Source organism: Canis lupus, chromosome 26, assembly GCF_011100685.1.
Source record: "Canis lupus familiaris isolate Mischka breed German Shepherd chromosome 26, alternate assembly UU_Cfam_GSD_1.0, whole genome shotgun sequence".
NCBI lineage: Eukaryota > Metazoa > Chordata > Mammalia > Carnivora > Canidae > Canis > Canis lupus.
The window spans coordinates 8,381,127-8,406,541 of NC_049247.1; the positions used below are offsets into that span (position 1 = coordinate 8,381,127).

At 39.4% G+C, this 25,415-nt stretch overlaps 1 protein-coding gene across 1 annotated transcript in view; it reads left to right on the top strand.

Moving 5' to 3' along the window:
* Positions 1-241: 241 nt before the first annotated feature.
* ATP2A2 (ATPase sarcoplasmic/endoplasmic reticulum Ca2+ transporting 2) overlaps positions 242-25,415 on the top strand; it is a 61,069-nt gene continuing 35,895 nt past the window's right edge. Inside the window, 5 exon segments of the mRNA NM_001003214.1 lie at positions 242-558; positions 1,264-1,281; positions 1,382-1,464; positions 9,048-9,152; positions 13,029-13,167. Of these exon segments, the coding sequence (NP_001003214.1) occupies positions 441-558; positions 1,264-1,281; positions 1,382-1,464; positions 9,048-9,152; positions 13,029-13,167 (463 nt within the window). The 5' untranslated portion in view covers positions 242-440.

Genomic DNA, 25,415 nt, shown 5'->3' on the forward strand with positions numbered 1-25,415 from the left:
CCTCGCTCGTTCCGCCCTCAGGGGTCGGCCGGGTGCCCCCTCCTCCGGCCCGGGCGGGGCCGCGAATCACCTCGGGAGAGCGGGGAGGGGGCTCGGGGGCCGCGGCCTGCGCTCCCAGAGGGCGGTTGAGGGCGAAGGAGGCCCTCCCTTCTGACGACGGGAGGGAGGGTCGGGAGCCCCCCACCGCCCAGCTGAGCGCAGGGCGTGCGCCGGCGAGGGCCGGGCAGCCGGAGGGGCGGTTGTCTGGGGGAGGGGGCGCGGGGTGATTCAGCGCCCGGCGAGGCGGAAGCGGCCGCAGGAGGAGGAGGAGGAGGAGGAGGAGGGGGAGAGGCCTGTCCGCGCCTGGGCGCCCGGGGTGGCACGAGCCCACGGCCTGAGTGCGAGGCGGAGACGAGGAGGCCGCGGGGACTGGAGGCGAGGCCGGCCGGGCCCCCGCAGCCATGGAGAACGCGCACACAAAGACGGTGGAGGAGGTGCTGGGCCACTTCGGCGTCAACGAGAGCACGGGGCTGAGTCTGGAGCAGGTCAAGAAGCTCAAGGAGAGATGGGGCTCCAACGGTAGGTGGCCGGGGCCGGGGCCGCAGGGGCCTCGCGCAGCCCGCCGCGGGCCCCAGAGCCAGGGAAGATGGCTGACCGGGCTCCACCTCGTGGGTCTGGGCTCCGCGCCCGCCGACGGCTGCAGGCGGCGGGTCGGGCCCGCGCGCCGGCCCCGCGGGAGACGGACTGCAGGCCGGGGCGCCGGGGTCGTGTCTTTGCCTGCTGGACCCCGTGTCTTGAGCCCTTGGCTTTCCCCGCACGCAGCTGGCTCGGCGGCTTGTCACCGGCAGCAGCCGGCCCCGCCGGAGGGAGGGACGAGTCTCCTGCAGCTCGGTCGAACCCTGCGAGACATTTTCTTGTCCCCAGCCAGTTTATATGAGGCGTCGTTGCAGTTGAGAGAGCCTCCAGCCGTTCTTGCACTACCCAGAGTTACACATCTGGCAGAAGTCATGACCTGGCTGAGATGACCCCTTGTTCAGTAGATAGCGATGAGATTTTACGCTTCGGGAAAGACCTAAGATGCTGGTTACAACAAAAATTGCATATTTTCTTGGGGGTACCATTTGGTGTGGTTTCCTTAAAAATGGTTGAGGGGTTCATCTGTCTGAAGACGTATCTACGTCTTTCGAAGACAGTGGTAATTTTAGCAATTCTCTTTGTAAAGGCAATGCTAATTTTTTCCCCCCCTTCTTGACACGTTGCCTGGCGAATTTCTACGTTCTACAGAGTTACCGGCCGAAGAAGGTGAGTAATCTTAACATGTTCTTTTTTTTTTTTTTTTTTTTAATCCCTTTTGTGTGCTGATGTTAGGATGACATTTACAACAAATGTTTGTTCCTGACAGGAAAAACCTTGCTGGAACTTGTGATCGAGCAGTTTGAAGACTTACTAGTTCGAATATTATTGCTGGCAGCGTGTATATCTTTTGTAAGTATAAAGAAACTTATTTTCTCTCCAAAAAAGTAGAGACTATCCCAGAGATGAAAAGCCAAGAAATAAATGGTGTCTATTGGGTGAGAACATTATATTTAGAGATTTAAATGGTATCTCCCATTTTTAAAAAAAATTAGATAGTTGAAAAATCTAAACAAAACTCTTGGAGCCATTTATGTGCAGAAAATTAATGCCTGGCGTTTACAGTGCAGTTAGAACTTGTTCCCAAATGGGCCAGGGTCTTAAAAATTTTTGTGTTTTATCAGATTTTTAATATCAAAAAGTTATTTATCAGAGGGTCTTTTCTGTTTGGGATTCTCCCATTGTGTAAGATCATACTAAGATGATTTGGGGCCCTTTGTAGTCTGTAAATAGAACTTAGAAAAGGAATATTCCAGTTGCTCTCCCTTCCTGGTAATGGCAAGGTGACAGTTGTTTCTGACAGTGACAAGAATGATGACGGCAGTGATGGCACTAGTGTTGACCAAATTTGGTCACTGACCTTTAGGGTGGTATATTTATCTAAATTGGACCCCTGTCTTAAATGATTCCTAGGTAGGGAGAACAAGGTTCTGTATAGTTGGTTCTAGATCTTAAAAGAAAAAAAAAAACCCTTGTTTTTTCTTATTCTGTGAGTGGTTACCGACGAGTCCTGTATGGTTGCTAAGAAACTGGTGAAATGCAAAGAACTACAGCAGAAAAAGGGTGATGGGCTGCTGAGGATATTTCTAGGTTATTAACATTTTTTTTTGTTCAATATTTTTTACTGCATTTTTTCTTGGGCAGTGGACTTCTTGGTAGTTTTCCTAAAAATGGTCATGACTAGGACACAGATGTTCCTAATCCTAACAGCATGAGATGACTTTTGTTCTCAAATTACAGTATTTTATTCTTGTAATAACCACGGTGGGAAGTGAAATTCACCCAGTGCACTACTTTTTCAGGCTTCACAAAATTGACACAGCTTCAAGGTTTCATTTTTGTAGGTTTGTACATATTCAAGCCCCAGGAATCTACCTTAGTCTTCAATCTTTCTTAGTCTTGAAGTCTTACCAAGTCTTCAATAGTCTTCCATGAAGGCTATTTTGAGAACTAAGTAGAAAGGAAGCAGTGGGCACTCCTTTAGGTGAGGGGGAGAAATTGGCAAGAGGTGAGCTTTTTGGAGTAGTACTATATACAGATTCTGACCTGAGACTTTAATATTAATCTATCATGCCATGTTGGCTAAGTGATATGTAAGTGTTAATAATAATTCAGTCCTCACGAATCTTTTCTCTGGTTTTCAATGAAAATTGAGAGTGTTGTAGCAAAGCATTAAGCCTCCTAAATAACTCCATACTTCTTACATGTCTGTCTGTCCTTGGTTAATTCAACACCACCCACTCCTCCCTCCCGCATCCCTCCTAAATGTCTGCTGCTTTATCAATTAAGATAAAGGAGTAGAGCTTTTTATCAGTTTCAGTGCATTGTCGTGGGGCAAAACAAATAATACATTTGGAGTAGTATAACGTTTATGTTTAAGCTACCTGCATAATTCTGAAGTATCCTCGGCTTTGATAGTTAAAATACTGGGGGATCAGTAAGGTTATCAGAGACATCTTAGAGGTAAATCACCTGGTATATTCAAGGTAGAGATAAATTTTTATTGAGTTTTCTGTGTGTGTGACTTAAGGCAGCGTTGTAATAACAGTAGCATTATTTCCTGTGAACAAGCTACTGACTATTTGGGTTGTATAGGATCTCTTTTAAGTTGCCAGTTTGAATGACTTTGTATTAAAATTTGAATTAGTGATGTATATGCTTTTATTTTGAAGTAAGGAATTTGTAGTTTCTAAGCATTTTCAAGTGGGTTTTAAAAATAATTGCTCTAATTTTATCATAGGGTAGGATGTTGGGGTTTTATAGCTTTTTAGAGCTATATTTTGGAATTGAAATATGAATTACTTTTTTGGTAACTACTTGGAGTTAACGCTCAGGAAATGAACTGTGTGACATTTTAATTTTGTGGGTTGCTAAACAGAAATAATAAATGTTTAGGAAATACTGTCACTTAGTTTGCTCTGACTTGTTTGATCAAGACATTTTGGATATCAAACCTGTTTTGTTGATTTTCTTCATGTGGAATTGGCACTATTACTACATTGTTCTTGATCTTTTCATTCCTCATTTATCTTTCAGAAGGTCATGGAGTCTTTTTTGTGATAGTCAGTTTATTCCTATTTTATAGGAAAATCATGGTAGAATATTCATGTTCTTTTGGAGAATTGAAGAGATAGTTCCTACAACATGTACATACTATATCATCCAGTTCTGCTCAAGTTAAAAAGAAATACTAGGCTTTAGTGATTTATTCCAGATAGCAAACTAAGTGAAATGTTAACTTTAGGAAGCTGCGTTAATGCTTTATACTCATGACCTGTAGGGATAAAGTTTAATTGCAGTATTCACCAAATAGAAATGGTTTTTAAGTTTATTTGGATTGGAAGAAGTAAGCTATAATCTCTTCCACTACATATGAAGTAACTAAAATTCTTTAATTTGACATTCATGACCTTTCACTTTCCCTTTACCTCCTCTTTGGTTAAAACTTTACCCCTCATTTAATATATCATGGTTGCTTACTGGAATACTTGTTCTTTACTCTCTTTCACTGCTTCATTGGGTATTTATTGAACACCTGGACATGCATGGCACAGACAATGGGGATACAGCATTTGAACAAAATAGTCTCTTAATCTGGAGCTGACATTCTAGTGGAGACAGATAATAAAGAAGTAGAATGTGTAGTCTGTTGGACAGTGATAGTGCTATGGAGAAAAAGCAGAAGGATAGGAGTATGAGGAGGTGAATATAATTTTCACATAGGTTGGTCAGGAAAGTCTTCCAAGAAGGTGACTTCTAGAGAAAAGACCTGAAGGAGATGAGTAAGAGGGCCATATTTGCCTCGTTGGAATCCATCAGATCCTCTATGATAACAGTTTGCAAAAGTTGCTCTGCCTTCCATCCCGTTTCCCCACCACAGCTACTTGCATTGACCCTAAAATGCTGCTCAAACTTGCTTAGACCAAGGCACTTCTCAACTTGTTACTTTTATTTAAATAGTTGGTCTTTCTTTCCTACTGGACCCTTTAAAAGGGATTCTTCATTTCTTTTAGAACCTGGGTTAGTGATTTTGATATAATAGATATTTGAGGTGAACTTGTGTTCGTAGCACTTTGAAAATTCACGAGGTCTGCTTTCTTTGGTTTTCTTAGAACAATATAGTCAAGTAGTATTTTATATTTTGTAATGATTTTGCTTTTTTCCCTGTGTTTTCTTTTAACTTCTTAATTTTTTTTTTTAAGGATAAATGAGTAGTTCACTGGTGTAACTAGCTTATTTAGAGCCTTTCTTTAAAATGTTTTGAAAGGTGAATGTGAATACTGGGTATTAGGTGTCTGCCTTTGGCTCAGGTCATGATCCTAGGGTCCTAGATCAAGTCCCGCATCAGGGCTCCCTGCTCAGCGGGGAGTCTGCTTCTCCCTCTGCTCTTCCCCCCTCCTCATGATCTTTCTCTCTCTCAAATAAATAAAATCTTAAAAAAAAAAAAAAAAGTGAATGTGTATGTTTTGTGTGTATGTTTTTAAGAAGATTGTATTCTCAAATCTAAAATCAGTATTTTTTTTTAATTTTTATTTATTTATGATAGTCACACAGAGAGAGAGAGAGAGGCAGAGACACAGGCAGAGAGAGAAGCAGGCTCCATGCACTGGGAGCCCGATTTGGGATTCGATCCCGGGTCTTCAGGATCGCGCCCTGGGCCAAAGGCAGGCGCCAAACCGCTGCGCCACCCAGGGATCCCTAAAATCAGTATTTTTAAATAAGGTTTGTGTGTGGGTCAGAAGAGAATATAGTCTAATTCATACTTTTGTTTTTAATGGCTGAAAGAATTTTTGTTTCCTACCCCAGACAATTGTCGTAACATTTATTGATAGTTTTTTCTTTCTTGTGAAATGTTTAACTTCAGTTTCCTCTTTAAAACTTTTTGATGTAAATTTCTCCATCCATTGAACAAGTATTTGAGTACCCAGTGTCCTTGCAAGTTTCTAGGGACACAAAGAGGAATGCAGACAGGTGCCCTCAGTCTTAAAAATGTGCTTATGATCTCTCTCGTGTTCTTTTTTTGGATCTCATTAAGAGCTCAGTACCTTATCCCAACATGTAGCTAAGGTAATAGAGTCACGGAACCATGACTGTCTCCCACTGGAACACACCTTTTTACCTTGGATAAAAGTTTGCTTTTGCATCTCCTGGTTGTCCTGTCAGAAGTTACTGTGATATGCAGAGATAATAAGTCTTACAGACAATTAGAAGATGGTCTCTGCTACCCTATTGAAGCAGTCTGAGTTGTAGTTGAGTATTGTTAGTAAGTGATTACCTTGAATAGGATTGGCAAGTTTGAAACTTTGAATTTTCTGGATTCTATAAACTGCAGAAGACAAATATTGTTACTATATTAATAGTGCAAAGCAAAGAAGAAACACTGTGCCTAAAACCCGCTGTAGTTTTTTTTTCTTCCACTTCCCTTTGATAGTGTTGATGAAGTTGGTTACTTTTTGCTCTAGGTGTTTAAGTTTATTTACCACACTCAGTCTGGTACCATAGAGGTTCTGTGAGATTTTCATTGACGCCTCTGTATAGTAAACAGTGAGCATGGTCTGTGTACCAGAGACTCTTCTAGGCCTCTGGGGATAACGGTAGTGGACAAAAGGCAATACAAATAGGTAATCATTTATGTTCAACTTATTCTTGGTGAAGATTTCTAGAAACATTTACCCCCATATAACTATATTTTGTATAACTTGATAAACTGTAATTATGAACTGTCTATAATAATGCTAATAAGGCATCTTTCATTTTGGTAGTAATATGTCTGTACGCTCTTCTTCACTCCCTTTCTCATCTTCTGGGATCTTTCATGTGTAAGCATCATCCCATGGACATTGGAGGTTTCCTTTCAATAGAACAAACCATGAAGGACTGCATAATACGATCTGAATGTGTTCAACTGGATTGGTTCTTACCAGTTAACGAAATACAGATTGATGTTCACTTTGGGTTGTAGCATTTTTTTTTTTTTTTTTTAAGATTTTATTTATTCATGAGAGACACAGAGAGGCAGAGACACACAGGCAAAGGGAGAGGCAGGCTCCATGCAGGGAGCCTGACATGGGACTCGATTCCGGGTCTCCAGGATCAGGCCCTGGGCTGAAGGCGGCGCTAAACCGCTGAGCCACCTGGGCTGCCCTGGGTTGTAGCATTTAATTATTTGGGTTATTTGTGGTTTCAAAATAGACATTTTAAAAAAAATATTCAGGAAATTGATGGTTGTTGATTTTTTTAAATAGGTTCAGCACCAGCCTTTCACCCATTGCCCACTGGTTTTTCATCAAGCAGTAACTAATATACTTGTGGAACCTTCAAATAATTTTTTTTGAACCTTCAAATAATTATGAATGCCTGGGTTTCTGACACATAAACATTTGAAGTTTTATAGTGGGAGAAAAGGTTACTGCATTGTACAGATAAGTATTTTTACATGATTGGTAAATTCTACTTGTGTAAAGGAACCACACGTTTTTTTAAAAAGTAGAGATTGGCTCTGAGAGTCCTATCACTATTGCTGTAGTCTTCCCTTTGCTCCAGCTGTTAGGGGATATAACTTTTAAGTTGTTCCTTAGGCCTAGTTGCCAAGAGGGAAGTTCATACCCTCTTTAACAAGGTGTGAAGCTTATCTTACAATTGCTAATGCCTCACTGACCTTTTGGAAAGGTCCTAGTTACTCAGCAAGTTGAGCGATTTTTCTCCCCCAAGAGCTAATTAAGTTTTTTATTTCTGATATGCTCTCCTTGGCAAAATGTTTGAAAGGCTAGTATCAAGCCAGCTGTGATCTTGCATCTATCAAAATTTATAACTTCCTAGAGAAGTTTTCATTTTGGCACTAGGCCTGGCCTTAACACCAGGAATGCCCTGTTGAAAGCTTGTGGCAACATTTATATTCGTTATGGTTTTCTGCTTGTTGTAGTTCAGTAGCTGTCAGTGCTCATTGCTACCTATCCGGACCAGTCCTGGTGTCTCCTGGTTTTTTTTTTTTTTTTTTTTTTGTTTTTGTTTTTTGCTTCTCAGGTTGATATTTCTTGTTCATTCAACATTCCCTTATCTTCCTTGAAAAATTCACGTTAGGCCTTGCCTTACTCACCTCTCTGATTGTTTACTATTTGTGTAAAAGTTCACTTTATACTATTCCACTCAGCATAAACATAGATGGTTTCATTATTACCATGAGTCCTATCTGACTGTATTAAAAAGTATCAAAACCAGTGCTTTCCTTGTTTACTAAATAGTTCTTTTAAAGAAAAGACTTTTGTGAAATATGCAGACATGTTCAAGCAATATTAAAAAACAAAGGCAAGGGAATCCCTGGGTGGCTCAGAGGTTTTGCACCTGCCTTTGGCCCAGGGCGCAATCCTGGAGTCCCGGGATTGAGTCCCGCTTTGGGCTCCTGGCATGGAGCCTGCTTCTCCCTCTGCCTGTGTCTCTGCCTCTCTCTCTCTGTCTATCCTAAATAAATAAAAATAAATCTTAAAAAAAAAAAAAAAAAAACAGGCAAATCTTATCCCACATTGAATCATTAGATATGTTTGAAATCCTTTCTCGATTGGCAGTTTTTCACAAAAATTAGTTTTTAACTATTTAGAAGGCTGTTTTACCATGTTCTTTGTCATTGTTAAAGATTCGTTTCTTGGGTTCTCTTACCACCTTAAGTTTGCTAAATTATGAAGTTTGTCATGGCTCTCTTAACTTGTAGCTCTTACATCCTGACAAGGTTATGGTCATGTGAGCTAGAAATTAATTTTCTGGTCATTTTTCTTGGGCAGTGTTCTGTATCCAGTTATAAGTAACATTTGTGGACTTCTGCCATCTCTGAAGTGCTGTGTTGCTATACTAGATGTCATATGGAGGATAACCTTCAAAATAGATTGCTGATCACAGAACAACCTTGAGTAATTATGAGATGACCTACAGTGATACCCCTGATAATACCAGAACATTATCAGTACTCTACAATTTTGAGTCCATAATCAAGTGATCTTTACAGTGAATTTATACCTGTTGGATATTGTTTTATAGGAATATTAAGCAAAAGCAAAGCACAAAGTTGTAGATGATTGCCTTTTACTTTAACAAAATTGAGAATTTAAGTTTTATTTCTTCTGAATATGTACTTGTAAAATGAATGGAATTTATTTCCCAGAAAGTATTTTATTTGGATTTCAAAACAATTATTATGTGAAAAATTAAATTAGCTTTTGAAGGGCATTAAGAAGTTGTATAGTTTTGATTCTCAAGAATTACTCTGAACAGGGGACGTGTGCTGGTTGGTGCTGTCATTACATTTTGCGACCATTTGTTTCTAGAGATGATAAGAAGAGAGATACTGTATATTGTAATTCCTTTAGCACTAGCCACTTTTGTTGTCAAATGGCACTAAGCCGAAAAACACATTACGGTTCTAACACATGCCATTTCTCTTTTAGGTTTTGGCTTGGTTTGAAGAAGGTGAAGAAACAATTACAGCCTTTGTAGAACCCTTTGTAATTTTACTTATATTAGTAGCCAATGCAATTGTGGGTGTATGGCAGGTAAGCAAAAATTCTGCACTGCTAGATTTTAGCAATCTATATAAGTGATTTTAAGCTGTGTTAATCTGTTTTTTTCCCTGATGCATTGACTAAAAATATCTTTGGAAAGTCTACGTGTGTTTTTTCTTTTGTCTGTTTATTTAATGGCAATATTTTAGATGTCTCCTGCACTATATACTATTAAAATTACTCATCCTTCATGATAGCATGGAGTTAAGAAAAATGGGTGAGAGAAGCTGTTTGAGAAAAAACAGGAAATTTGAGAACTAGTATCTGTCTTTATATTTCCTACCTGCTTCCTGTGAAAAATTTCATAAACTGTCATTTTTATTCTCCTTGAAATTTTTTTGTTTTGTTTTGTTTTGTGGCTTTACCTATAAAAATTGTTTTCCCTTCAGAGCATACTCCTGGCTGTTTCCCCTCAGTTGCCCAGGCCTTTCCGACTCACAGAATGGAAGCCAGTTTACAAAAACATAATGGGATTCTTACCCTCCCCTCTTCATGTAATTCTGTTCTGTATATAACTAGTATAACTAGTTAGAGAACTTTAACTTTCCTTTTTTTTAACGATTTTATTTATTTATTCATGAGAGACACAGGCAGAGGGAGAAGCAGGCTCCCCACAAGGAGCCTGATGTGGGACTCGATCCCAGGACTCCAGGATCATGCCCTGAGCCGAAGGCAGACACTCAACTGCTGAGTGAAAATTTGAGCCACCCAGGCATCCTGGATTTTAACTTTCCTAAGACTGTTGATTTGTTTGATTTTTTAAAAAATATATTTTAACAGAGACTAATGCTTCAAATTCATTTTGAGTATTAAAATATAAGTATGGCTATAATCACCCCTTTGAGGACTAAAATAGAGTGTATCTACATTTAATGTGGAAACATTTAAAAAAATCCTTAGTCTTGTTAGAGTTATAAACTTCTGGGGTACCTGGGTTGCTCAGTCAGTTAAGCGGCCGACTCTTGATTTCTGCTCCGTGGATAATGTACTTGAGGTTCTCCCTCTCCCTCTGCCCCCCGGCTGCCCATGCTTGCATTCTCTCTAAAGTAAATAAGTAAACCTTACCAAAAAAAAAGTTTGTAGACTTCTGATCTTGTTAATAAACATGAAGGCCTTTATGTAGTGGGCTCATATCGAAAGATGGTCTACTTAGAAAATTTTATTGTGCTATATTCCTTATTTTAATTTTTTATAAATTTTTATAAATACAGATTTTTAAAAGTTTGTTTATATTTAAGTAGAAATGATCCCCTTGTGAATAATGTAGGAAAAAGACCGTATACAGCATTAGATTGTCCTTCTCAAGCCAATAATATATATTTTCCCACTACATAATTTATGCCAGTTAGGAGATACATACCTTACATACATTCCTGTGTCGTTGTTATGTGATCTTTTAAGGCAAATGGTACCCCATTTGACAAATATGACATTGAGGTTCAGAGTGACTTCTTAAAGGCCATACAGCTAGTACATAGAGTATCTGGAGCTTGAATCCAGGCCCAGACTGATCTGAATTCTGAAGTAAAATTTTACAGCAGTTTTTACAGAACTTTTATATTTATCTTAGTTTAAGAAATAACATTCTTGGGATGCCTGGGTGGCTCAGCGGTTGGGTGTCTGCCTTTGGCTCAGGGCATGATCCTGGAGTCCCAGGATTGAGTCCCACGTTGGGCTCCTCGGCTATTGATAGCCACTCAGGCGTCCCTGTCTATAATGCTTCTAACTTAAATGCACCTTTGCTAATTTTGAGTATAACTGAAATACAGTGCTCCTGGGATATTTCCTAACCTTGAGCAGTCTTGTTAAACTCTACCTGACGTGACCTTGAAGAAGGAGAAAAAGAATTAAAACTGCCACAATTAATGGGAGAGGCAGTCCTGTGAAAAAGTAGTTTTAAATTTGACTAATTGAATAGCAGCAGTGCTTAGAATTTATTCTATCTACAGTATTAGTAGCATTTGAACTTTACAGACTTTATAGCAGTAACATTTTATTAGAATTAAGTATTCTAGTATCCCCGTTAATTATAAGGTGATGCAGATAAATTCTTTAAGCAGAACTGATATGAGGTTGAACTTATTTTTATCACAAGGTTCCTAAATTTAACCTATTCTATACTTTTTCAGGGTTATAAACATTTAAAGTGAGGCACATGCCATTAGCTTTCAGTTTTGAGTCTCTTAATTCGCTTTAAGTAGGTTTTGGGGGTTTTGCAACAGACCATAATTCTAATAAGGTAAAAAATGAGATCACATAGTATTATGCACAAGTTCTATCCAAGTAAAGGTTAAATAGAACTTTATACCATCAGAAGGCAAAAAGTGAGAGAGATGAATCTTTTCCTTTGTGCATTAAGTAACCTCACCTGGGTGTATGTTGTGTAGATTCGCTCCTTGACTTCTAATTCTAATTGCTTACTCTCCAGAAGGAGAGAAAACAAATTTGGCACATATGCTTTTTTTTCTTTTTAACATTACTCATTTTGATCTCTACATCTTGTAATTTGGAAAGAAATGCTGTGTGTAACTAAGTTTTGGTATGTTCGTGAATGTGGTATATATGCCACAGGACTGGCAGTTTTTTGGTTTTTGGGCCAGGCTGGGGGTGGAGGTGGGGGAGATGGCAGAAGGAAAGCTAATCAGGCTCCACTCCCAGGGCGGAGCCCAATGGGGCTCAGTTTCCCAACCCTTAGATGATGACCTGAGCCAAAAGTTAAGTGTCAGCTACTTGGAGCACATGGGTGGCTCGGTCAGTTAAGCTTCTGACTCTTGGTTTCTGTTCAGGTTGTAATCTCGGGGTTGTGAGTTTGGACTCGCCTTGGGCTGCTCCACACTCAGTGCGAATTCTGCTTAAGATTCTCTCTTCCTCTCCATATGCCCCTGCCACCAATGCATGTGTACACTCTCTGTTTCTCTCTCTAAAAAATAAATCTTTACAAAGAAAGGGTGGGGGGTGTTGGACACTTAAACAACTGAGCCACTCAGGCCCCAGGGACTGACAGTTCCTGTGATGAGAGTCCAGCCATTTACTGGTCTTTATTACTGCAGAGATTTCCTAGAATTTGTGAGATGTAACTTGGTTTTCTTAATTCATAACTCCCAACGTGTACTGTGTACTGAAGCACAGCCTAAATAGTTTATAAATCCTCACAGCCCTTGAGGTAGTAGCATTGGTGTCTAAGGTTTTGTAGACTCCAAGCCTGTGAGTTGTGTAATTTGTGCACAATCACATAGCTGTTAAGTGGAAAAGCCTTGGGTGAACCTAGGCAGTCCAGCCCTAGACCATTACCTTTCATGTGAGACAGAATCCATTTCAGTGGTGTGACTGAGTCTGGAGACGAGGGCCATGTTATACACAGTGGGCTCGGGGACAATAGTCTGTAACTGCTTTTCCTTGTTAGATTTTATTCCCTGTTTAGGCCTGTTAGGGTGCTTATTAATTCATTTTTTTTAAACATAAAATTGTAAGAGCCTGGTGTTTATTTTATGTGAATTATTTGCAAGTGTCATTACTGTGCATCTCTTGTGTCTTTTTTTCTAAAGTTTAGAAGTCTAAAATTTGATTCCTTGGAATCTTTATAAAAAGGGGGGAGGGCAGCCCTGGTGGCGCAGCGGTTTAGCGACGGCTGCAGCCCAGGGCGTGAGACCCTGGAGACCCTGGATCGAGTCCCGCGTGGGGCTCTCTGCATGGATCCCTCTGCCTGTGTCTCTGCCCCCCCCCCCCCCGTGTGTGTGTGTGTCTCTGTGAATAAATAAGTAAAATCTTTAAAAAAAAAAATAAATAAAATTTGATTCCTTCGGCCAAAATTCTAATTTGCAATGGCAAGTATGTCTTTACTACTTTTATTTATTTATTTTTTTATAGGAGAGAAATGCTGAGAATGCGATCGAAGCACTTAAGGAATATGAGCCTGAAATGGGCAAAGTATATCGACAGGACAGAAAGAGTGTCCAGCGGATTAAAGCTAAAGACATAGTTCCTGGTGATATTGTAGAAATTGCTGGTGAGTTGAGTTTGTCATTTTTGTTATATTCTAGATTGTGTATCTGAATGCACTTCATTTTTCAAGGCTCATAATTGTTTTAAAAATCATGCTCATATGTATCAATTATATTAACAGGGTTTGGTGCCTTCCAAACAAATCCAGTTTTCTGAATATTTATTTCAAGGTGTTTGTCACCTCCCTTGATGTTGATAAAGTTTGTTTTAAACAAAGTGTTTTGAACTTACAGAACTTACTGCTTTTGGTGCATGGTAGAGCACTACCATCAGTGAAACTACTACTGTCACCCTCACTTGATTTGACAATTAGTTGCAGTGAGCAATTTGGAATACTTGTTAGGGGTTGCATACTTTTCCTTGTTTTGATTCTTGACACAAATGTTTAGTCATACTTGTAACTATCAAATTAAGTAGATGGCTAAGGGTCATTTCATGGCTCTAAAAAGCTCTGCTTTAGGGCAGCCTGGGTGGCTCAGTGGTTTAGCGCCGCCTTCAGCCCAGGACGTGATCCTGAGCCTCAGGATCGAGTCCCACGTCAGGCTCCCTGCATGGAGCCTGCTTCTCCCTCTGCCTGTGTCTCTGCCTCTCTCTCTTGTGTCTCCCATGAATAAATAAATAAAATCTTTAAAAAATAAATAAATAAAAACTAACAATAAAAAGCTCTGCTTTAAAATACTTCTACATGACACAGAGCCAGGGGTCTCAGCCTGGGTTCTTTGAGTGGGCTTTGAAGAATTTGTGAATCCAGTGCAAGGCCAGAGCTCTCCACAAAACTTAAAGGGATGCGTATCCTCATTGCTCAGGATCAGTGCCATGTTTTTAGGCAGCCCTGAATGCCCAAAATCAATAAGAACAGTCTAGTCTTTTTACTCGAGGGTTTTTGGATTATTCACATTGTCATGGTTTTTCACACCTTGCTGAGCTCTGAATACTTTTTACCAGTTGGCCCTTGAACTGGTGCAGGAGTTGGGGCACTCAGGAATCCATGTCTAACTTTTGACTTCTCAAAAACTTACTGGTAATTAATTACTAGTAGCCTACTGTTGACCTTATGCAGAACATAGTTAACACATATTCTGTATGTTTTATATATTCTTACAATAAAGTCAGAGAAAAGAAAATGTTATTAAAATCATAAGGAAGAGAAAATACATTTATAGGATTGTATTGTAAAAAGCAAACAAACAAAACCATGTGTAAGTGGACCTGTGCAGTTCAAACATGTCGTTCAAGGGTCAACTGTACTTAGTTTCTTTTTGTGAATTGTCTCAGTAACACTTTTACATTGTCTCGTGGTGAAGTTCTTTGTTTTCATTGTCTATCTCCTTTTAATGAAGAGGTTGCAAAAAGCAACATGTTTTGGCCTCTGAAAGGAAATTGCCTTGTCATAGGTATAGTCTCATCCATAATTTTTCTTCTTCCAGAAAAAGAGAAATGTTACCTATATTGAACCAAACACGTTGGTTTCATAGTGTTAACAAAAGTACAACTTAGAATGAAATGTTTGGGCCATTGGGTTCAGTATGTGTTGGGTTTTTGGGTTGGGTTTTTTTTTTGTTTTTTTTTTTTTTTTTTTTTTTGGTATATGTATATATTTTTTTATTGGAGTTCCATTTGCCAACATATAGCACCCAGAGCTCATCCCGTCAAGTGCCCACCTCAGTGCCCATCACCTAGTCACCCCATCCCTCCGCCCACATCCCTTTCCACCACCCCTCGTTCGTTTCCCAGAGTTAGGGGTCTCTCGTGTTCTGTCACCCTCACTGATATTTCCCACTCATTTTCTCTCCTTTCCCCTTTATTCCTTTTCACTATTTTTTTCCCTTTCACTATTTTTTATATTTGTTTTGGGTTTCTAATTTCATTTTTAAGTAATCTCTGTGCCCAACACGAGGCTCAAACTCGTGACTCCAAGATGAAGAGTTGCATGCTCTACCGACTGAGCTGGATAGGTGGCCCTCACTGGATTTTTAAAACTTACTTTGGCATAAGAATATTGTAAGAATAGTAATAGTTCCCACATAACCTTTACCCAGATTCTTAAAGTGTTAGCATTTTATCACATGTGCATTATCCTCTGTCAGTTGATATCTGCACATTCACACATTTTTGTCTGAACTATTTGACAGTACATTGCAGTATGATGCTTCTTTAATCCTAAATACTTGAGTGTTTATAAAATCAAGGGCATTCTTTTAGTATAAGTCCAGTATAGTTATCAGAATCAGGAAATTGATCAACAAACCTCACTCATATTTTACAATTTGTCACAGCAAAAATAAGAATTAGAGGGGGAATTCTGGCTGTGATACAGAATATAGGTCAGAATGGGGAAGTCTAGAGATTGGCTATTTAATAGTCTAGGCCATTTGATAGTCTAGGCCAGAGGTGATGAAGCAAGAGATCATGAGAGCGGTAGCATTAAGAATAATGAGGGAGGGATCCCTGGGTGGCGCAGCGGTTTGGCGCCTGCCTTTGGCCCAGGGCGCGATCCTGGAGACCCGGGATCGAATCCCACGTCGGGCTCCCGGTGCATGGAGCCTGCTTCTCCCTCTGCCTGTGTCTCTGCCTCTCTCTCTCTCTGTGACTATCATAAATAAATAAAAATTAAAAAAAAAAAAAAAAAAAAGAATAATGAGGGAGGGCAGCCCCCGTGGCGCAGCGGTTTAGCGCCACCTGCAGCCCGGGGTGTGATCCTGGAGACCCAGGATCGAGTCCCACGTCTGGCTCCCTGCATGGAGCCTGCTTCTCTGAATGAATGAATGAATGAATGAATGAATGAATGAATGAAAATAAATATTAAAAAAAAGAAGAATGAGGGAAAGATTGTGAGTTGATGAATAGTGGCTGTTAAGCAGAAGTGCACATCAGAGTCATCTGGTGATACTCTTTAAAGTGTCTACTGGAAAAAAAATAAAAATAAAAAAATAAAGTGTCTACTGGGTCCTGCCCCCAAATAACTGAATCTCCCCTGGGCGTGGAATTATGGTCATTATAGTTTGACAAGTGAGTCTCAGATTTCAATGCAAAGGGACAGGTTTTAATAACCCAGATGGGTGTAAGGAGCTAACTGGGCTTGGGTTGTAGTGTCAAAGCCACTGACAGGATTTCTAGTTGAGGTGACTGGATGGTGATGGGATGGTAACAGAGTAAGGAAACCTCAGTGGAAAATGGTTTGTCTTTCTGGAAGGATGTTTGTGGAAGGTGCTGTTGCCGATAATGTCACCTACGTTTGTGTATGGGATTCCATTTGACAGTGTTTTCCTATTCTCCAGCTTAATCTGGTAATACACTCTTGAGCCTCTCAAACTAAAACTATTTTAAGAATTTTTGTGCTAGTTAGGCTATTTCAGTATATTGAGTCTATATGAAAAGTTAGAGGGATCCCTGGGTGGCGCAGCGGTTTGGCGCCTGCCTTTGGCCCAGGGCGCGATCCTGGAGACCCGGGATCAAGTCCCACGTCGGGCTTCCGGTGCATGGAGCCTGCTTCTCCCTCTGCCTGTGTCTCTGCCTCTCTCTCTCTCTGTGTGACTATCATAAATTAAAAAGAAAAAAAAAGAAGTCAGAGAAATTACCACCAGAGCATTTATCCTGAGTTTTCATCAGTAGAAGGCAGTGGTAAATAGCGTCAGAGGGAGCTGTAACCTTGACCCTCAAGGCATCTTCTCTTTTGAAGAGATAAAGGTCAGTTACTCTTTTGTCTTTTCTTCTCAATCTTATTGCTCTCCAGGCTTGCCTGTCTCAGTATGTCACCCTGACCACCTCATTAGCTAAGAGAAGCTTAGGAGGCATCTTGGTCCTTCCTTCTCATTCTCTGTCTCTAAGACCATGTGAATCTGTCTCCAAAATACACCCAAATTTGTGAATTTGTTTCCTCAATCACCAGCTCACACTGGGACTGTCCTTGTGTCCTAACTGGGCTCTGGCTTCCTTTGTCACCTTCATCCAGTCTTTTCTCCAGGTGGCAACTAGAGCAATTACCTGAAGGTCCTGTTGTTTACTTACCTGCTAAAATTCTTCAGTGGCTTCCTGATTGCACTTAAAATATAAAATGCTTTTTCACCTAAAAGACCTTGCGTCATTTGACTCCTGCTTGCTTCTGTGATTTCATCTCCTGCCTCTTCCTATGCTCTTAGCCATGGAGGCCTCTATTTTCAGTTTTCAGTTCCACTGAACTTTCCTAGCCTTTTCTGGGAAGCTAGGCAAACTTTATATAACTTACTAATTTGCCCAGTGCACAGATCCTCACAGTGGTGAAGCTTTAGTTATAGCCCTAATCCACCTGAATTTTCTTGCCATTGAAATTCTCTTTCCTACAATATAGTGTTCTGTATGTTGTGTTCGATAGTTTAGGAAGGACAAATAAGGGACTTCTGGGTGGCTCAGTGGTTGAGTGTCTGCTCTTGGCTCACGGCGGGATCCCAGGTTCCTGCAATCAAGTCCTGCATTGGGCTCCCCACAGGCAACCTGCTTCTCCCTCTGCCTATGTCTGCTTCTCTTCTCTGTGTCTCTCATGAATAAATAAATAAAATCTTTTTTTTTTTTTAAGATTTTTTTATTTATTCATGAGAGACAGAGAGAGAGAGAGAGAGAGAGAGGCAGAGACACAGAGGGAGAAGCAGGCTCCCTGCTGGGAGTCCAACTCGGGACTCGATCCCAGGACTCCAGGACCACTCCCTGGACCAAAGGCAGGCACCAAACCGCTGAGCCACCCAGGGAATCCCCCAAATAAAATCTTTTTTTAAGAAAAAGGAAGGACAAATAAAGATTGATTCAGTGTATGTAACCTAAGATTTCCAGTCTACTGGAATACCCTTTTTTGCATATGTTGTGGTAAAATGCACATAATATCTAGGTGACCATTTTAACCCTTTATAAGTGTATAGTTCTGTTGCATTAAGCACATACACGTTGCTGTGCAACTATCTCCCAATTATAATCCACCCATCTCCACAACTTTTCATCTTCCCAAACTGACCCTCTCTTCCCATTGATTTCCTTTTACCTCCTTCTCCAGCTTCTGGCAACTATTCCATTTCTTTTATTATTCAAAAACCAATCTGTTTAATATTAAAAGATAAGTTTAAATCCCTCATCTTAAGTGAGTAGACTTATTTGTAACTGTTCTAAGCAATAAATATACTTAAACCCATTCTACTCTCACCTATTTCTGAATCCTTTGTGAGGAGTGCTAACAGTTCTGATAGTTTAGCACTTTTTCTTTCCTGTTCTTTCCCCACTGTACATGAATTGCTAAAAGCATATGCAGTGTTTAAACATTGGGCTCTTGTATATTACTTTTTGAATTCTGACCATTCTGAGGGATGCAGAACAGAGGTGATAATCTAGTTTTAGATAAATGCAAACATTTTATTAAATACTGTTGTCCTACCATGAGGCAGTGAGCACCTTAAGGGCAGAACTATCACACTGACCATTATAATCTTGCTGAGCATATGACAGTCTCTCGGTGAATAATGAATGAAACTTGAAATCAGAAGTATGTGGTAGGTTCAGCTAAAAAAAAAAAAACATGGTTATTATGCAACTTCTATACAGAGCAGATAATTGGAAGTCTATATGCGCACATTCAATTATAGCTAATCTTAGAGTATGTGCCGGATACTGTGCTTGGCTGCAAGTGTTTGGTTCTTCACCAGAGTACATCCTGTATATGTGTGCTGCTGTTCACGCTTTACACTTGAGGAAACTGAGTCTTTGTGGTTTATTGCTTCTATAATAAACTGTATCTTATTGGCTAGAGAATATAATGTATACTCAGTGTACACAAGCAGGTCATATTTTGATTTGTTTGAGGCCCAGGTCACAATTATCTTTAAGCAACTTTATTGAGATATAATTCACATGCCTTAACAGTCATTCTTCTGAAGCATACAATTCTGTGGGTTTTTTTAGTATATTGAGTTGGGGGTCATCATCACTATCTTAATTTCAGAATATTTTCATCCCCTAAAAAAGAAAGCCCAAACCTATTAGCAGTCACTCCCGCTGGCCCCTTTCCCTAGGCCCCAGCAGCCACAATTTATTCTGGATATTGTGTATAAATGGGACCATATAATATATGGCCTTTTGAGACTTTGAGACTGCCTTCTTCACCTGGCATATTGTTCATCCATGTAGCATGGGTCACATACTTCATTCATGTGGGTAATGTATCTCATTGCTTTATGGCTGAATACGCCTTTATTTGGGTATACTACATTTCATTTATCCATTCATCAGTTCACAGATATTTGGGTTGTTTCCCCTTTTTGGCCACTATATATAATGCTCCTGTGAATACTCATGTACAAGTTTTTGTGTAAATGCCTGCTTTCACTCTCTTAGGTACACCCCTAGCCATGGAATTGCTAGGGGGATATGACTACTCTGTTTAACATTTTGAGCAACTTCCAAACTGTTATCCTAAGTGGTTACATCATTTTCCATTCCCACCAGCAACATAGAAGTTTCTCCATATCCTCACCAACACTTGTTACTGTCTTTTATTTATTTTTTAATTTTAGCCATGAAGTGGTATCTTCCCTAATTTCCTAATGGTGTTGAACATCTTGTCCTGTGTTTATTTTCTGTTAGTATGTTGTCTTTGGAGAAATGTCTTTTTAAATCCTTATCCATTTTAATTGGGTTATATGTCCTTTTAATGATCTGTGTTTTATTTATATATATATATATATACACACACACGCACACACACACACATATATAGGGTTATATGTCCTTTTAATGATCTGTGTTTTATTTATATATGTATATATATACACATACACGCATATGTATATATATTTTTTTCTGTTTTATCAGATTTGATTTGCAGGAATTTTTCCCATTCTTGGTTTTCTTGGTGTCCTTTGTAGCATGAACATTTTTAATTTTTATAAAAGTCCCATTTGTCAGTTTTTTTTTCTTTTATTGCTTGTGCTTTCAGTGTCCTGCCTTAGGTCTGAAATCATAAAGTTTTTTTGTTTTGTTTTTAAAGATTTTATGTATTTATTCAAGAGAGACAGAGAGAGGGGCAGAGACAGGCAGAGAAGCAGGCTCCTCTCAGCAAGCCCAATGTGGGATTTGATCCCAGGACCCCAGGATCATGCCCTGGCCAGAACGCAGGCGCTCACCCGCTGAGCCACCCAGGCATCCCCATAAAGGTTTTATATATGGTGTGAGGTATAGGGGTCCAGCTTCTTTCTTTTGCATTTGGATATCTATTTATCTAAGCACCATTTGTTGAAAGACATATTCATTGAATTATCCTGGCACCCTTGTCAAAAATCAATTGACTACATTTTCCACTATGCCAGCACCACACTGTCTTGGTTACTGTAGCTTTGTGTAGTTTTGACATCATTGAGTTTGTTCTCTCTATGTTGTTGTTTTTTTCTATAGTATATTTCCATATAAATTTTAAGATTAGCTTGCTAATTTCCTCAAAACAAAACAACCTGGGATCTTGATAAGAGTTTTGTTGATTGTATAGATCATATTGGGGAATATGGCCATCAACAACATTAAATCTTCCCGTGCAGGAAAATGCCACTTGGGTGATGATGTAGTATCTTTCCATTTATTTAGATCTTTTATTTTAGCATTCTGTTGTTTACAGTGCATAAGTCTTATACTTCTTTTTTTTATTTTTTTTATTTTATGGGTAGTTGTTTTTTTTTTTTGGAAGCTATGTGTAATTGGGATTGTTTTCTTGCTAGTGTATAGAAATGCATTTGATTTTTGTCTGTTCTTATATCTTGTAGTCTTGCTGGCATGACATCTTAATAGTTTTTCAGGAGTCCTTTGAGATTTTTTAATTTATAATATCATGTCATCTGCAAACAAATATTTCTGTGTCTTTCCCATCTGGGTGCCTTTTATTTCATGTTTAATTGCCATAGAGACTCCTCAGTAGAATATTGAATAGAAGTGGCAAGAGCAGACTCCTTGTCTTGTTCCTGATCATAGGGGAGAAGCATAGTCTTCTATCATGAAGTCTGATGTTGGGGCTTTTGTAGATGTTCCTTATCATGTTGAAGCCCCATCACAATTTAGTTTTTAGGTTGTCAGTATATTCTTGTTTGCTCTGTTTGGTGGTTGCATATTTATATCCAAACTAGATAGTTTTGTTGAATTACTAGAACCACTGGGTCATTGACCTGGGTAAGATGTAATCCTAAGACATTTACAATGATACATGAAACATTTTGGAAAAACCTACTGTGACTACTTAACCTGAGCCACACAAAATAATGTGTTTATTTATTAAAACATTAACAGTGGGGGCGCCTGGGTGGATCAGTTGGTTAGGCATCTGTCTTCAGCTCAGGTCATGATCTGGTGTCCTGGGATCCAGCCCTGTGTCTGGGCTCCTTGCTCTGTGGGGAGCCTGCTTCTCCCTCTCCCTCTTGTGTATGTGCATTCTCTCTCTGTCAAATAAATAAAATCTTTTTTAAAAATAATATTAAATATACATGTTGAGGCTTTTTAACTTCCACTTTTATTAGGATTAATAATCTGATTGACTCTGCCATTTGGCATTTAACTCAATAATTTGGTTCTGTGAAACCATAGAAATGAACTTGAATTTTAACTGTAGATCTAAATTATTTCTTGGCAGTCTTACTCTCTACATAGCCTGAAGGGATAAATGGAAAACTGTGCTTTTAGACATGATAGCTTTTATACTTTCATTTAAATTCTGAAATTAAGTTTGAAGGTTTTTTTGTTGTTTGTTTTTTGTTTTTTAATGGAGAGCAAGCAGGGGGAGGGGGAGCAGGAGAAGCAGACTCCTGCTAAGCAAGGAGCCTGACATGGGACTCAATCTAGGGACCCCAGGATCATGACCTGAGCCAAAGGCAGACACAACCAATGCACCATCTAAGTGGCAAGCTTGAGGGGTTCTTTGATCATTTAAAAAACTGGAGAATATTGTGAATTATTTTAAAGATGATAGCAAGTGTGGAGTTACTATTTGGATACTTGCAGAAAGAAAAGAGATCTTTTGTAGTCATTTTTTGGATATAGGGTTCATCTCCTAAATTCAGGTGAGGAAGTTCTTTTTGCTAGCTTTTGAACAACTCTAGAGTGGTTTTGCTGAACTTTCTGAAGGCTAGGCTGGACCAGGAGTTTTTTTGAAGGGGGAAGATGTAGGGATTGAGGAAGTTAAATTTCAGATGTTGCTATACCAGCTAATAACCTTTCCAAGGATAAGGGTAATTGGAGTAGACATTTCCAATTGGGTAATTGGAGTAGACTTTTTCCAAGGAGACATTGTGAAAGCATGCATAGCAAATGCTATGTAAACCTTAGAAATATCTAGGGATCTCTGGGTGGCGCAGCGGTTTGGCGCCTGCCTTTGGCCCAGGGCGCGATCCTGGAGACTCGGGATCGAATCCCACATCAGGCTCCCGGTGCATGGAGCCTGTTTCTCCCTCTGCCTATGTCTCTGCCTCTCTCTCTCTGTGTGTGACTATCATAAATAAATAAAAATTTAAAAACAAAAACAAAAAACAAAAAAAAAAACCCTTAGAAATATCTAGAATATAGGAGCCAAATAAAATTGCTTTGGCAAGGAAAAGTATGGAGGTATCTACATTTTCGTATTTTGAAGCCACACTACTTTTGTATTATTATCTTAGTGCCAGGAAAATATTTGGGTGGATGGAAACCAAAATTAGTAAAATTGGTTATAATTTTATGAAAAGTGAACATCCATATTTTTAAGCTTTCGGGTTATCTGCTAATCTTATCAAGGTGCCTCAAGCTGTGGTCATCCTAAAAGTCCTCACTTTGGAATTTTAGGGGTTCCAGTGTATGCCTGGGGGGTTATTAACTCTCAAAGCCATTGTTTTTGGGATTGTTTAAAACAGACTTTATGTATGTTGGTAATCTGGAGTTGGTGAGTAGTACAAAGATATAGGTATCCTTAGATGATTTCTGTCCTATAATAAGTATATGTTAGAGCAAATCATATCTTACGATTATGGAAGTGATAGAAATGACACAGTCTTAACATCAAATAGGATTTCCTTTAGCTTCTCAAGAGATTGATTTTATATCCTAAAATGAAAAGTAAATATTCACTAAGGCCAGCAATTTTGGGATTTAGTCAATAAAAAAACTAATTCTTAAACTTGGTAACTAAGGGAAGAAAAATTTCACTTTTAGTAGTCATCTTGCAGTAACAGAAATTAGTAACGTGAGCATTGTTTCCAAGCAGTTGAGGGAAGGAAAGACAAAGTGGTGAAATAGAAAGATGACTGATTGGCAGAAGAACCCAGATAATTCTAATTCTGCATGACACTGGATAAATGAACCTCTGCAGAATTGGGTAATTGGAGTAGACTTTTTTAAGGAGCTTTCTGGCTCTAAAAGATGTCTAGTTCTGATAACATGGCCTTATCATTTGCTACTGGGGCCATGAATCCAAGTGTACTCTTTGCTTTTAGGAAGAAAAGGATTGGAGCAGTCTGACCGAAGAGTCAGCAGACACTTTTAGTCCATAACTGCCAAGCTCCCTAATGCCTAACACAATACCCAAGGCATCATCAGTTCGGTGCTATGAACGGGAAAGTTTGTAAACTGTGTGTGTGTGTGTGTGTGTGTGTGTGTGTGTGTGTGTGAGAGAGAGAGAGAGAGAGAATATATAGAGCCTTTTAGTAAATATTTGGGGTTCTGTAGGCCCCATATAGTCTCCATAGAAAAAAATTTTTTAATTAAGCCTTTAAAATGTAAAAAACATGCTTGTCTTCTGGGCTCTCTCAAAGATTTTGAGAGAGGGCACACATGTATACCCACTTGAACAGGGGGAGGTGTAGCAGGAGAGGGAGAGAATCTCAAGCAGACTGTAAGCTGAGTGCAGAGCCTAACTTGGGGTTGGATGAAGCTCACAACCCTGAGATCATGACCTGAGCTGAAATCGAGTTGGGCCCTTAAACCAGCTGAGCCACCCAGGTGCCCCATTGAGGGCTTTTTTTAAAAAACAGGCCTGTAGATTTGGCCAGTCGCTTAGAGCAATGTTCTCTAACTTTATGTGCATGTGCATTTTGTCAAAGTGTGGATTTTGATTCTGTAGGTCTGGAATGGAGTCTCATTGTTCAGCATTAGACCAGGCTCCCAGGTGGCTCACACTTGAGAAGAAGAGCTCTAGCACAGTAGTTCTTAATCATTTCTAGATAGCAGTCCTTTTGAGAATTGAATTCTCCCTCCCCAAAGACACATTCAAAATCATGCATGCATTTTCAAGGTAGTTCATTTGTCCTTCTTCCCAGAAATCTACCTCAGGATCTAGCTATTTGGTTTTTAAAAGTACACACTCCATATGATCCAGCAATTCCATTTCTGAGTATATATCTGAAGGAAAGGAAATCACGATCCCAAAGAAATATCTGTACCTACATATTGCTTGTAGCATTGTTTACAATAGGCAATACATGGAAACAACCCAAATATCTGTTGATGGATGATGAATGGATAAAGAAAATGTGTTATATATATGCAGCAGAATATTACCTATAAAAGAGAAGTAAATCATGTCGTTTGCAACAACAAAATTGGCCCTTGAGGATGTTAGGCTAAGTAAGTCAGAGAAAGGCACATGTGTGATCTCACTTACATGTAGAATCAAAAGAAAACCCCAAAACTCCTAGAAACAGATCAGACTGGTGTTTGCCAGGGACATCCAGGTGAAAGAATTGGGTGAAGGTGGCCAGAAGGTACAACATTCCAGTTATCAGACCAGTGTTCAAGGGATATAATGTCAAGCATGGTGACTCTAGCTAACAATACTATTTTGTATATTTGAAAGTTGCTAAAAGTAGCTCCTATCACAAGGAGAAATATTTTTAACTGTGAGCTGATGAATGTTAAGTAATTGTAATCACTTTGCAATTTATGAAGTCATTACGTTGTATACCTTTAGCTTATACAGTGTTCTGTGCTGATCTTAACAAAACCGGGGGAGGGGGAGAAGCACTTAAATGATGTAATTAAGTAAAATATTATTTTATTGCCAATTTACATAGTATTGCTGGAATATTGTTAGTTTTCACCTGTTTCTAAAATGATAAAAATGGGGCGCCTGACTGAGTAGATAAAGCATGAGATTCTTGATCTCAAGGTCATGAGTTTAAGCCCCACGTTGGGAGTAGAGATTACTTTAAAAAAAAAATGCTCTAAAATGATTAACATGGATCAGAGAAGTAGAAGCAAAAATGTATGACCAAATAAGGTGGGAACAGGTTT